Here is a 14,952-nt window from a genome sequence, read left to right on the forward strand (position 1 = left end):
ATCCTAAAAGTAATATAACTATTACAATTATGAAACGAGTATTAGACTTTGGGAGGAGACCGGAGTGCCCGGAGGAAACCCACACAACACAGGGAGAACATACAAAGTCCTATTTTTTTTAATAATCTTTAGACAAAATATTCGTATCATATCATTAATAATATATGAAATTGTGGACAATAATTAAATTAAGTGCTAAAATGTTCCATTAATTAATGATTAGAATATTTAACATATTTCTTATTAATTTTTTTCTTCCTATTTTTCCTTTTTTCTTTCTGATTCATCAATGGCCTCCTCTTGAAAAATCAACAATTTATATATAACTCAATCATGATCATTTCAAATGTATTTATATCATCTTATCCTCCAAATAACTATTTTTGAAAGTTGGTAAATACAATGTGACTTTAACCCTTGTTATCTCAGGGAAGAAAAAAATAAAAATAATAGCTGTGATCGAACGTTCATCCCACATTTTTGTCATTTTGTTAATTAATCATTATTAGTTAATGTCACCATGATGTTGTGAAAATAGTTCTTCCCGTCATATCATCGACTTCCTTGATCAAACGGTGATGACGGTGAACCCAAACAAACACAGCTTTACAACTTAATTTCTGACTTGTCCAAATACAGGAAACATATTTCAATAACTGATGTCGACCTGTAACCTAGCAACCAGTTCAGTTCCATGACCTATACAAGAGTCAAGACACCCGATATTTGACCCAAATATGGGCCCATCAAACCTTGACATCTGATTGGTTGTTGTGATGAAATGTTTCCTCCTTTCTCCCTTAATTCCAACTCAATCTTATCTATGTGATAAAAAAAAAAAACAGTTCTTAGTTGAACATTGTCAACCAGACCTTGACCTCGGGGGTTTGGCCGCAGGACGAGCATCAATTTAATAATATAATAAATAAAACATTAAGTCATTTATTAACTGAATGTGAAACGACCAGAGCACACTCACCACTTTGACCACCGAGCTGAAAAGATCAAAGTACATTCTCACATTGAAAACTGCATTTAGTGATGGCCTCTATTGCAATTTAGCACCACCAGACACAGCGCCATCTAGTGGTGAATTAAGGATTGGGAGGATTAACTATGTTTCCAACAAATATTTGTATAAAGACATTGAAAGACAAGTTTTTCATAGGCGGCATATCATACCAATCCCACCATCCCTCAGGAAAACAGAAACCAGTATGCAATAAAATTTGTCAAAGAAACAAAAAAGGAAATGGAGAAAATATTTGAAATCTGCATCATACGAGAATAGACAATAGCTTTAGTTCAAAATACTAAGTAAATGCAGCGTCATGAGATGAGATTCTCAAATAAAGAGACTTTTTTTTTTTTTCATTCCATCATTTTATTGTTTTCTCCCTAATCATTTTTTTACTTGTTGGCCAGGTACAGTCTTGTGAGACGGATCACAAGAACCTGAAAAAAAAATATAAAAAAAAAATATGAGCTACAAAAAAAATTTTGGCAGATGATTAAGAAAAAAAGGGAAGGAAATAATTCATAAAATAAAATTTATACATGGGTCACATCGAGAACAAGTAGTGTCTTATCGTTTTTTTTTTTCTTTTTTCCGTTTTTTTTTCTTTACACATTTGTTGAGTGACATTATGGCAAAGTTCAGGAGCAACAAGGGGGAAGCATGAGACATTTACAGAAATACTTCAGTCAAACAAATCTAAAAAAAAAAAAAACCCGGGTCACATTTTAAAAATAGTCCAAGACTTTTTTGTCCAACAGCATCTCTGCTACATTAAGGTTTGTCCCTGGTTGCTCGTGATATGAGGTATATAGGAGGCTAAAAGTCCGACTACCGTAGAGTCGCCGTGATATCGATGATTGCTTCAGACAGCCGGCCTTAAACAGCCGTAAAGGGCAGCAAAGCGACTTCCTTGCTCTCAAGGCAGTTGTGGAAGTAGTCATGGAAGACAGCGCAGTTTTTAAATTCTTAAAAATGAAAAAACACATTTAGAAATTGGCATCACATCTAGGCACCCGATTTTCTATTTTCTTTAAAAAGGACACATCAGCTGCGCGCTGCACAGCCACAGCTTGAAAAGGATACATGAACACTAAAACGTCTTTTTTAAAAGGGTCACTGCTAAATTGGGACTAAATCTAGGGGGTTTGAATTACATTTACATTATCCCGATTACATCTTTTTTTTCATTTTAAAAAAACATGCCCACCTTGGCTGGCATGACCCTCCCCGAAAACAAGAGAAAATACGAATAGATAAAATTCACCCCTTCCCACCTCGAATAAATCATGACACCCAGGTGGAAAACTACCCACTATGACATACAAGACCCCTTCCCACCCCTGCATATTCCCAATAAACAGCAGCTCAAAAATTATCCAGCTTTCAACATCGGGCGGGTTATTTAAGGCTACATCCACACCACTGAGGGTTTAAGTTAAATCGGCCAACTGAATTCAGCATCAGATTAAATATAAATGTCCAAACAATGTCATCTTTAATTGGATGAGGATATAGTTAAGTTTGAAATGCGTCATTCAGCCAAAACACTTCCAGATCCTAATGGAAATACATGATCGATCATTCAGAAATTCTTTGAACGCTGCAGCTCAACTTTTGGAGTGTTAGCTGTTAAATCGGGAAGATTTATTCTCAAGAAAAATATTTGGCTCATTTAATTAATGCTAATCATCTGTCCAACACTGTACTATTGAAAATAGTGTCAATTGGAAGCATGTCTGAATATTTCACTTTATCTTCTGGTAATTTCCACTGTGTCGACACCAAACGTACTTTCTACGCCTCGAGTGTACGACCGTTGAGGTGAAAAAGTAAAAGACTAGCTTGTGATTTGACAGCAAATTAAATAGCAGGTTAAGGTAATAAAGAAAACCTTCAAAGATTTAAAGGGACGAGGGTCTAAAATGACTCCTATAATCCAGACACACTGCAGCTCCAGCACTTTTAGGTGAACAGAATTTGGAGACTAATCTTCTAAACACTTGTGCAGACTCTCTCTGGAAATGTGTCACAAGCCGCTTTTAAAATAAAATCTAAACAGTGTGGATGTAGCGAGGAAACGGCTCAAAAGTGCTAATCGGTTTCAAGGAGGAAGAGGAGCGAGGGAAAAAAGGAGGGCAAGGCCATTCCATCGCTGTCCAACAGCAACCTCTATTGGCCAAGGAAGAGCCCTTACATCCAAAAATATAACAAGGACAACACATATCCCTCCCAAAATCCACCACGTCTCCCTCGGTCTGACCTGGCTGTTCCCCAGAGTGACTTAAATCTGTTACTTTACATATAGATATTCTTATAAATATATATAGATATATTTATGGCCCTTATTGAAAAAACAGGAGGATCACATCGACACCAAAAAAAGTACCATAATCTCTATATCGCCAAGTAGAAAGTGTTGTCAGTGTTCAGGTGCGATGGCGGCGACCGTTCCTTTAAAACTCATTCAATAAAACTACAGCTGGAGCCAGCACGCCGCGCACACACACACCGTTCTCCTATCACACTTCTTTTTTTTTCCTGAGTAATACTTTTAAAACCATGTAACAGACAACTTCTTTTTTTTTTTTGCTAGTTCAACACTGGGCTACTCCCTGCCATCGTTTCCATTATAATGCAATTGAAAAGTTGATTGCTCAAACACTTCAGCTCATTGGATAGCTCTGATGCCGCGCCATGTTCAAAATAAACCATCGCTAGACTAGAGACAAGAATTGACAGCAAATACATATAAGTTAACAGATCCTTAAAAAATTGCATTTGCAGGAGCCTTGAAGGCTTCTCGCGGGAAGAGTGGGCACAAAAAAAAAAAAACAGCGTCAGTATAATTAAAATAGATGTCACATAGAAAAATAATAATAAAATAGAAGCAATAAAAAACTGTAACATTGTTCTCTCTTCCTCGCAGGCGTCTTCATCTGTAGCTTTGGCTTGTTGGAGTTTTGGAACCTGAACTTACTGGCTCATTGACATCTGATAACAAACTAGAATACCCTGAGAATTCGGACACAGGAGTCCGTATCCTGTGGTCCACTTCCCCGCTTGAGTCGGAACCGTACGACAGGCCGCGGCTGTCGGTCTTGAATTGCGACCCGAAGGCCTGAGCGAAGTTCTCGATCTGGTACGAAGGCTTGGAGGAGGTGAGGTCCTGCGACGAGGACAGAACCGGGAACACGCCGTTCTTCACCGAGATGCGCTCCTTCTGACTGCTCAGGTCAGACGGGCTGATCTGGTAGGAGGCCGGCGGGGTGGAGGAGTGCCGCTTCTCCAGCTGCTCCGTGAGCTCTTGAGAGGGCGTGAGCTGCTGGTGAGTGGGCGGGTCCAGGCTGCTCAGGTGGAAGCTGTGCTGAGGTGAGGAGCTGCTCATCATCGCAAAGTGAGACTTTGGCACCGGAGACGACAGCGAAGGCGAAGCCGCCGAGTGGCCGAATCCACAGTCGAGCGGGGAAGTAGTGTAGATGTTCTTCTCAGAGTACAGGGGGTTGACGGCGTGGGCAGTGGTGTAGGGCCCTATGGGGCCCATGGGCAAGCTGGTGCGATCCAGTGCCTGCAGCAGGAAGCGGGAGTACTCGTTCATCATGATGCTCTTGTCTCCGGAGGGGCTGTCCACGCCATCGGTCGAGGGAGGGTTTAGATCCACGTGCTGGTCGCTGAGGTCGAAGTGGATGTCGTGATTTGAGCCGTCCGGCTTCTGGCTGTAGTGGTCCAGGAGAGACTGAAGGACCTCATCGGGGATTCCTGCTTTGTCCAGACTCAAAGGGGCATCTGCATCTATCATGCTGGACACTGCGCCGTGGATGGCTGAGGGCTGGGAGGACAGAAGGGCTACCCCTACATCATAGTCTCCACCATTCCCTGCAGGCCCAGAAGAATTGACATTGTTAGTAGCTTGAATGTAGCGCCTCTTCTTCAGGAACTGCATGGCGTCATCGTAGTTGCTGCTGGTGTTTGTTCCTTTCGCTCCGTTCCCCTGCATGAGGCCCAGGTTCTCCATGCTGCCACTTTGTCCATGGGGCTTGCTGTGATCCAGGTCCACCTTATCCAGACCTTTACGATTCCCTTTCTTGAAAGCCATCTTTGGGGCTCGGCCGTGGTGGTGCATGCTGGGCCCTGGCTCACTGGACGAAGACACGGTCTGGTTTTCTGCAGAAAACTCATGGACGTTGTAGCCGCCAGACACTGGGATGTGTGGAACCCTCACCCCTCCCAAATTGTCGCCCTTCTTCTTCTTGCGCTCCCCTCCCTCTCCATTTTTGGACTTGCCCCTCCTTCTCCCAGTACTACCCGAGTTTCCCTGAGTGATTCCATAGCTGCCATCTCCCATATCCACGCAGTCCAGGTCCATCATACCCGGATCCAGCCCCTTCCTTATGGCTTCTCCACATGTCCGCTTGTGCTTCAGCAGTCGATCGGTTCTAGAAAAATACTGAAGAACAAGAAACAATTGAAGGGTCTGCAGAAATATTTGATCCATTCAACTGTTCATTCTGTGGACATGGACTGACCTGTTGGCAGGTCTCACATCTGTATGGCTTCTCGCCACTGTGGGTTCTCTTGTGTCGCTCCATGTGGTACTTCTGAATGAAGCGCATGTTGCACTGGTCGCAGCTGAATGGCTTCTCTCCTGTCATGATAAATCAGTCAGTTAGTCATGTTTACTGGAAGTTTCAATGACTCACTCGCCACAACAGACCCTGGCGTCAGATGTCGGTTGATTACTCACCACTGTGTATTTTCTCGTGCCGCTGCAGGAGGTACTTCTGAATGAAGCTCATGTTGCACTGGCTGCATCTAAACGGCCTCTCACCTGAAAATGGAGGAAGATGGACGGGTCAACACTCAGTCCAACTGTGATCTTAAATATTTACGCTCGTATTCTTGGATAGATTCAAATGCAATACAAGTGTATAGGAAGATTATTAAGCAACATATTACCGGGGGCAGTGACCTCGGAATAAGACAATGGAATTCTTCAAGTCATATATCAGCCATTGGATTGCATATTCTGCAGCTTAATGATAAGTACATTTAAAGGGGATCTACAGTATATCTCAAATACCCATCAATACCCATAACTGGGACTACAAAAGTGTCATTTTTATCCTTGTTGAGAACAAGTTTAACATTTACATTGACAGAAAGTTGACTGTTGTACTTGTAGCTTTGTGATGAAGATCTATTCGAGAGTAAAAACAAACAAAATAAAGTGAATGGAACAGATAAAATCCAAGTGCGAAGAAAACACTAAAAATTGGCCCAACAATCACACCAATTGTTTTATTTATTCCAAAAGGTTTTTGTGTTATAGACATCATACTCATAAAAGGCTTGGCATCAAACTTTCTTTGGAGGCACCGACTGAAATGCTTCAGTAATCCAGAGTATCCAAACATGCTTTGTTTGTCTTTACCAAGTTTTGAAATCCTGAAGTAAATCAATTGATCCAGACGTGATAACGCTGTCATGTTTACAGACGAGTTCACTTGCGCAGATCCATAAATCAAAGGGATGGCACCCGTGTTTGTAATGTTAGCCTGCACACCATCCCCATGATATATTGATTGACTCAATGTTCACGCGTGTCTGTGTTATGATACTGAGCCGGCTAAAATGCTACCCTGCACAATGAAAAGCATTGTAAAAAGGGTAATCATTGAATCAAAACTCAACTAATTTGTTGAAGCACCTGAAAGTAAGAGTTTATATTTAAGAGCAGAAAGTTGCTCCCTGTTTGACTGCATAAAGATGGGCCTGCAGTCAATCCTCTCTGCATTCATGCCCCCAGTTAACAGTCTCCACCACTAGACTCCCCTACGTCTGAGAACACCAACTACAGAGCCATGTCTAGATATCAACAGATAAACGTGCAAAGCACACCGGTTTAAACAGAGATCAATGTCATGCCAACTTATTATTATGCCACTTTATTTTATGGATTCATCATGTTGGCTAGTTCAACACTGAACTTACAATTATGTGAATCCAGTGTAATGCTTTCACACTTAGCAACTCTGTTCAAACAACCATAGCCTCAGAACTACTGCAGAGAAAACCATCAGACAGAAGAAGACATGTCTGTATCTTGATAAACATGTGCCAGTTAATAGCAGTGAATATTCAATTGTTTTGTTACAAGTTTGCATATACTTTTTGCACTAGAAACTTTTTTCCTTCGCAATCTTGGGAGTGAAAATGTACCAGAAAACAGCTAGAAAAATAAAACCATGGATTTGTATAATGTAAGTAAGTATGTATTGTACTTTGTATTTATATAGAGCTTTTCCAGACCAGGGTCACAAAGCGCTCAAACTATCAAATACTCAATAAAAATAGTCAAAATCATTTAGGTATCGTACATTTAGAGATGCCACGCTTGCTTGTGTAAGGAAATATTGCTTCTAAAAAAAAGGGACAAAAAACATTCAATTTCAGTGTTGCTTATGTTTTTGCAGTCATTTCCCCAAAAGTGTCTGCCGTAAGGAGTACGTTGTTTATAAATAGTTCAATAAAGGTTGGCTATTCCTTTTAACACAACCCGCTGAGCCGTTGTAAGGGTATTAAGATAAAATGCATCCCTTTATTCTAAAACAAAAACATTGTTCCTCATCTACCAGGATAAAATATAAATGCAGTACACCTGAAAAGAAGTACATCTCTGATGAATGCTTTACTCTCTACCCAACATCAATAAGTGGTTTCAACAAGAGGTTTAATTGAGAATCATACCTGTGTGAATAAGAACATGTCTGCGCAAGTGGTAGGAACTCCTGAAGGATGCAGAGCAGTGTTCGCAGATGTGAGGTTTAGTTCCTGGTGATAGGCTGCCTCCATCAGCATCCAGCATCATCGATTGCTGAGGCAGACACAAAAATGAGTGTCAAATTCATGTTGTTTATTCAGCATGGTGATATATTTAAAGTATTTGTAAAGCTTTGTATTTTCAAGAAAAATGTTATAACCCAACATTAATAATCATCAACAGGGCTCTCTGAATAATAATTAAAAAATATATAATTTGAAATTATAATTTTTTTCAATCTAGATGCTAGACCTAACAGAATATTGAGAAACAGCTCACGTGAAAAAAAAAAGAGTGACTGACAATAGATTGAGATTATAAATAATATTTTCCTCTGGAACGTCACCATCAGTTTTACTAAAAATGACTATGCATTTTAAGACTGCACTGGATGGAGATGGATGGAAACTCTATGAAATGAAAGTATTCTAATAACATTTGCAGGACAAGAAACAGTCCAATTGAACCTTTTCATAAAGAATGTTTTAATCAGGTGTCAAAATATGATATGAAAGCACAGGACAAACCTTCGCCTCGCTCCGCTTCTTTCTTGGTCTGCCCTCCTGTCCATCACCGTTTGACCTCCGACCTTTTCTCCCCATGGGCTCCTTGCCTAACTGACTTGCCAGCTGCGAGGATGACAAAGAGAAGGCAAGGCCATGAGAGGGAACCGCAGTCAGGAAGTAGGCTTAATTGAAGGTTAAGGGCCTTCGATCTCAGAGGGTAGTACAAGCATGTTTGCAGTAAACAAACGAGACACTCGAACCACGGACGCCAAGTGTTTTCTGCAGCGCATTTATGTAGGATGTCATTTCCGCCAGCGCTACAACAAAGCCCCAGATTTATAGCCCTCCCACGGATAAATGGCCTATTATTTACTTGAATGGGGGAGAGTTGTATTATACTCAGACTCTGGTTATAATGGTAGATAAAAATCTTTGAGAGACATTAGAAATGTGTCAATCGTTGATGAAAATCCCTGTCTTGCATATCTCCTTTTGTTCTGTTTGTTTACCATCCTGCGCTGCGGGAGATCACCACCATATGGAGGTTTATGGGATAAATGTAGGCACACCTGCTGTTCAGGGTGTCCATGAGTTTAGGAGGAAAAGTATATATAAAAAAAGTACAAGAAAAGTAGTGTTAATTTCTGCTTTTAGTCAAATTAAAATCTTGTATTCTTCTTGAAAGAATGAAGAAAATGACACAAAACCTACCCCAGTGGAGAAAATAATTCATTGCTTCTCTTTATACAAGAATCTCCAGCCTGATGACCTCTGAATCCTGACTATTGTTGAGAGTGTGCGCATGTGTGCGTTTCTATTTGAATGAGCACAAAAGACGTCTGAAATGAAGTGCGAGCTCAACAAGACAGCTGTGTCTTTGCCTAGACTGGAATGACATCACCATCTGAGCCGCAGAGCAAAAGAAAAGAAAAAAAGGAGGGGGGGGCTCGTAATTATTTTGCATATCAAGCTGTTGGTAGATTTATGCGACCATAACAAGTTTGACATTAGCTCCACCCCTCTACCCATCTTTGTCCGGGCTCCTCCCCATCATTCCTTCATTTGTTCTGGTACAACACCATCTATAAACAGACAATCTTAAAAAGATAGCATAAACTGTAAAGTGGGCTCAACGTGTCAACTGTCTCAAGGCTGTTCCGCCTTGGCTTGCTCAGACTTGTCATTGACAATTTGCAAACCATGAACATAAACATTGACATTTTAGAGTAAATTTGGGGTCAAATGAGGTGAGCCTGCATTCACAGCACATACAGGGAATACTGTAGTTCAATGTTCAATGTCCCAAATACAATACAATTGATTTCATGAATGTCATCAGCTACAAGGCTCCTTGTTTGATTTAGATTTAATTTTAACAAGCCCTTTTTCCCACCTCATTCGATCATAGAACGGATTACCATTCACCATTAACATCCATCCGTGCCCATATTAAGGTAGGCCAAAATTATTATTTGTATGATGTTGGACAGCCTATTTGCAGCTTCTAATCACTTATAACGGATCAAAATAAGAAGATGCTAGTAAATAATCCCATCATTTAGCCTATTCCATCTTGTAAAGCACAAAATTGTTGTATAAAATATGATGATATTAAAAAAAGGAATTCTGAAAGAGTTAGCCAACTTTAATTTCTGAAAAGTCAGTCATTTTTGGCAGATGAAAATATGCTGAAAATTGGGCTTTAAAAAAATGATTAAGGCCAACTGAAGATAGACAGACAACTCTTGCAATCAGCTTGATGTTCACATCTACAACTATCAGTAGCTGAGCTGCAATGTTACAAAAATATTTAGATCTAGAAATGCATCACTCAGGTAGTTTTAAAATGTATGAATGAAAGAAGGTGTAATTAACTGTATAAACAGGAATATTTGGAATTCCATGGTCACACTGATGTCAGTGTTGGTTTGTGCAATTTCCACAGCCTTTAAACGTTACAGTTTTTTTTTAACATCCAAATGTGGCCAATTCTGAAAAATATAATAGACATCAACGCCAATTTAAAAGACATTAAAAAATGTGGAGTACTTACGCCACCCATGTTTAGATCTTGCACCATGAGGTTTTGGTTGCTGTTGACGGTCACCTCAAGCAGGTCTGAGTTCTTGCTCATCCCACCAGGGTATAACGGCAGCCGATAATCGTGTTCGGACGGCTTCTCCTGCTTGATGCCCATGGCGTGAACGTAGTCTCCGAAGCCGCCGCCGCCGTGAGAAGCCATGCTGCAGTCGGGCGATGTTCGCTCCTTTTTCAAAATCATATCCTGTGGTGCGAGGTCCTGCATAACCGTTTGGGCGGCCAGCCGGGTGAAGCTAGTCACAGGCGGCAGGTGACTGAACATGATCATGCTTGGGCCGTAGTTAGAGTCCATGCTCCCGTTGGAGCGCAGGAATTCGTTGCTTAATTTATCTTGAACGATGCTCATGGTGCAGGAAGGCTATGAGGTATCAATTAGTGTCATCCTGTAAGAAACATAGTGGGAAAACGTTTATTGTGTCATATAAACCGAAAACATTTAGAGTTCAGGTTAATCCCAATGATTGGGAATGGTGTCAATCTCTGATCACACAACTGGCTCTTCAGTTAATCTGATGATTTGTGGGTCAACAGAGTAGTACATGAGGAAACAAGCGGGAATTAGAAGACGTACTAGTATGTTTTTGTATGTGGTTGCTTACAGTGTTGCATCTGTGAATGTGTTTGCTAGATGTATATACACAGTATCGAACCGATCAGAAAGGTCAGTGATATAATAGCCACCATGAATGGAGGCTAAGAGGGTTCAAATTGCGTGTTAATCTGGTTGATGGAGCGGTCTGACCCAGTCATCCTATTTCCCAGAGCTTATCTACTATGAGAGTTCAGACAGACCATAACACAAAGTAGTGTTTGTTGTCCAGAAACCGATCCGGTTGTCAAATTACTGTGTTTGTCAACAGAAATCACTTAGGAACACCACATATATTTAGAACTTGAAAAATGCATTCATTCAGCGAGTATTTTGGGGAAAAATGGATTTGCCATCAAACCCCTTAAAATATTTCTTATTATTATAGCTTTCTCGGAATTAAATTATACTTTAAATTAAGTAAACAAATACTAAACGTATGGATTATGGACCAGGGTCGCGATATTGTATATCTATTCGCCTTTTCTTGGAGCTAGAACGCGCTTTTTTTGAAAAACGCAATTAGCTTCCAAGCTAACCATTTGGCTAAGCACCGTCGTGGGGGGGGGGGCGTCTTCTTTGTGATGCGGGATCAAGCAATAATTAATACGGCCCTGAAATAACTGCAGTGGCCCCAACAACCAACCAAATATACTATAATACTGAATACTGAAAGTAAAGCGAGCAAACCTCCAGAGCGTTTCGAGGGCAGAAAAGGTAGTTTTAGCACTTTCAAAGTGGAATTAAAGAATAGAGCGATTGATGTGGTGAGAAACAAAAAAAATAGACCCTCATCGATAATAACTAGAGTAGAAAAACGTCTTTGTCACATTAAACATGGAGAAATAGTCATGAATGAACAAATATGGTTCGGATTTAATGCTCGTGTCGGACCCTGCGAGTGATGGAACAAACGGCCCATACAAGTCGAGGGGAACAATGATGCAGGTCCGGTTAGCACAGACGGCTAGGTTAGCATCAGGCTAGCCAGCGGTAACATTGCTGCGCGGCGCTTTGTTGTCTGTCCCGCGCTAAGAGTTGAAAGAAAAGCCCCCCGAACACAGAACGTGGCCCCGGAATAAAGCTCGCCTTACCGCTGCACCACCATGACCCACTGGCTCGGCTCGTCCCGTGTGCCCGCTGCGGTCCGTTTATGAAAAATCTAAAGCCAAAACATTGTTCTCCAGCAGCAGCTGGGTTCTTCCATCTTGCCTCGGCGCAGGGGATTCTGGGTGGCGGAGCAGGACGAGTCCTGACCGGGGACGAGGTCATTAAATAAAAGCAACGTGCGGCGAGATACGTCAGGGAAAAGGAAATAATATATGCTATTTAAACATAAAAAACTTGTAAAAGTAAAAATATTTTTTAAATAAATATTCTAATTCTAATAATTTACCGTATGTTATATACATCATACATTATTAATTTACGGTATAGAAGGGGGAAAAAAAATCGATTTTACCAGAAAAAATATACATTTTATATATATAATTTAATAAAATATTTAAAAGATAATAATTAAAAAAAATAATCTATAAATAAAACGTAGATATACTATTTTACCATAAAATATATATTTTATTATATGTTTTAAATTATACATTATTATTTTAGAAGAAAAAAACCTAATGGTTAAGATAATTTATGCACCACTTGATTTATATGTATATTTGTGTTTCAAACAAGATATACATCTTTGTTCTTGAGCAAGTAGATCAAAATCGAATATCACAGTTATCCCCCACATGAACAGTCTAATGGTCTAATTAATTCAGAAGTGGAGACTGATTTAGATGTAAAGAATAAAGAAATATTTCATGTTCTCCTTATACGACAGAGATTCCTTTGACGCTGGTGTGTGGTTAAATATGCATGATCCAGCACCATCTTGTTCCATAAATCACCAATTAGAATGTGCACATTCTATTTTAATGTTACTCACTGTGATGTTAAGAACGGTCTGTGTTTTAAATCATATTTTAAACAGCTGTTGCATTTAGAAATGAAAATGAACTCAATAATAAACAGATACGCTGGAAGAACATTATACTAAAGTAAGGTTTCTGTATCAGAAATTATTATAAATTACCAGGTTAATAAAAGTTTATTTAATATTAAATAAGATGAACATAAAATGAAATTAGGTTTGTTGAGCATAATGTTATTAAGATTGTACTTTTAAATAAACTGAACTGAACTGAACTTGCATAAACTCAATAGTTTTTCCTTATATAGTAAGAATTCAGTATGTATTTTTCTTTGTTCCTTTTGCTTCACTGGCACTTTCTCAAGTCAATTCCCAGAACATCATTTGTCTCATCCCTGTATTAGGCTGGAGCTTGTTGTACACTATTGTCCAGACTTCTCAATTCTCTTTCCTGATCGAAAGTTTGTTTGCTTCGAAACATTTCAACGTGATCTATGGAAACTCTTATTTAACCTGTAACCTTCTGGTTACATTTATGTAACCAAGAACTAACTAACTAAACTAACATGTAGCCAAATACTAGTTTAACTAATCTTGAAGTGACTTGAGCTATTTTTGACTCATTATACTCTTATACATACAGTATATCATTTTTCATTTTTTAAGTACAGAATTTCACTATTATTATTAATTTACTTTCACTGCGCTTTCATTTATTACACAATTTCTTTGAATTACCAACAAAATTTAGCGTTAACTCTGCATTAACGCTATTAGCTAAGCATTAACTACGTTCAGAATAGTCAATATATCAACCATAATGAAGTGTCAATAATGAAACCGGATTCTCAGTATTAAAATACTAAAAGTACAGAAAATTAACCAAAATATGCAAATAAAAAAGGCATTGATACTCAAGACAATAATAAAATAAAAAAATACATTTGTATTAATATACATCTATTGCATAACCTGTCTTTTATTTGGATTATTGGACTTAATGTTCAATCCTTAGAACATTATTTGGGATTAGTTATACAGGTCTCAACAAATAAAGGTAGGCATTCTGTAACCATAGGTAAATATCATATCCATCATGCATCAATCTGGGAGGAGGTTAGCTAATGTCACTGTGTGGATCATCTTTCCATCAGTCAGACGATCCTCCTCTGCTGCAGAGCAACGTAAAGGTCAGGAAGAATTAAGACGCCTCTTCCTGCGGGGCCAGTCTTTCACTTAAAGTTGACAAATCTACTTGTACCTTGAAAAAGAGAGAGGTACACACATTGTGGTACAATCAGGAGAAACCACAGAAGCAGACCACAAACCCCTCCAATAATAAAACATACAATGAAATGACCATGGTAGAAACCTAGTGAAGAATTCCCACTCCTTATTAATAATTCAGTATTTGCCTGGTGTCTTTGTTCACTCTTCCTCCTTCATGTAACTTCATCATGTCAAACATGTGGATGCTGGATTATACATCTGAAATCAAGAAACAATGTAGGAGACATTATAATCCTAAATTGTCTTCAGCATCTTACCTGTATATTTTCACACAAAAAAGAGTGGTTTATTTACAATATATCACATAAAACATTTACATTTCAACATGATAGTGTTTCAACAAATTGGAAATCTAGATGAATTTATTCCAATTTTTAACCTCTTTTCAAGAGAACATTGCTCAAAATTCAGCATTTCTTACCATAAACCCACATATGACTGAGTCCTATTTTAAATAACAATAATGTTCACTACTTCCTCTCGTTTCACTTGCAGCACTTCCGCTTTACACTTCCTCAAATGCATTCTGCTTCATTTTAAGATTTAAGTTTCAATGACTGTCATTTTAAAACCAAGCCACCGCAGAAACCGAAAATAAATGAACTAAAGCAGCTGACAGTCTTCAGTGAAATCAAAGTTGAAAACAAATCAGAAGCATTTTCAATCAAGGCCTACAATTAAACCACTTCTAAAAGTGACATGTTT

General features: G+C 39.2%; 1 protein-coding gene across 1 annotated transcript; it reads right to left on the reverse strand.

Annotated features, from left to right (window-relative positions):
* Positions 1 to 1,359: 1,359 nt before the first annotated feature.
* znf281a (zinc finger protein 281a) lies at positions 1,360 to 12,289 on the reverse strand. Its single transcript, XM_087809224.1, has 7 exons — positions 12,125 to 12,289; positions 10,395 to 10,824; positions 8,363 to 8,464; positions 7,763 to 7,889; positions 5,760 to 5,843; positions 5,542 to 5,660; positions 1,360 to 5,462 (listed from the first exon to the last, which is right to left on the reverse strand). Exons 2-7 carry the CDS (start codon positions 10,785 to 10,787, stop codon positions 3,951 to 3,953), a joined length of 2,337 nt encoding a protein of 778 aa, XP_087665350.1. The 5' UTR covers positions 10,788 to 10,824; positions 12,125 to 12,289; the 3' UTR covers positions 1,360 to 3,950.
* Positions 12,290 to 14,952: the final 2,663 nt, after the last annotated feature.

The sequence above is a fragment of the Callionymus lyra genome, chromosome 15 (genome assembly GCF_982586985.1).
Source record: "Callionymus lyra chromosome 15, fCalLyr1.hap1.1, whole genome shotgun sequence".
NCBI lineage: Eukaryota > Metazoa > Chordata > Actinopteri > Syngnathiformes > Callionymidae > Callionymus > Callionymus lyra.

Bases quoted from the DNA above. Each gene is read 5' to 3' on its own strand.
- znf281a (XM_087809224.1), bottom strand. From the start codon at position 10,787: ATGAGCATCGTTCAAGATAAATTAAGCAACGAATTCCTGCGCTCCAAC. The intron at 5,844-7,762 runs GTATGATTCTCA...CTCCATTTTCAG, and splicing joins ACATGTTCTTATTCACACAG to GTGAGAGGCCGTTTAGATGC. The intron at 5,661-5,759 runs GTGAGTAATCAA...TTATCATGACAG, and splicing joins GCACGAGAAAATACACAGTG to GAGAGAAGCCATTCAGCTGC.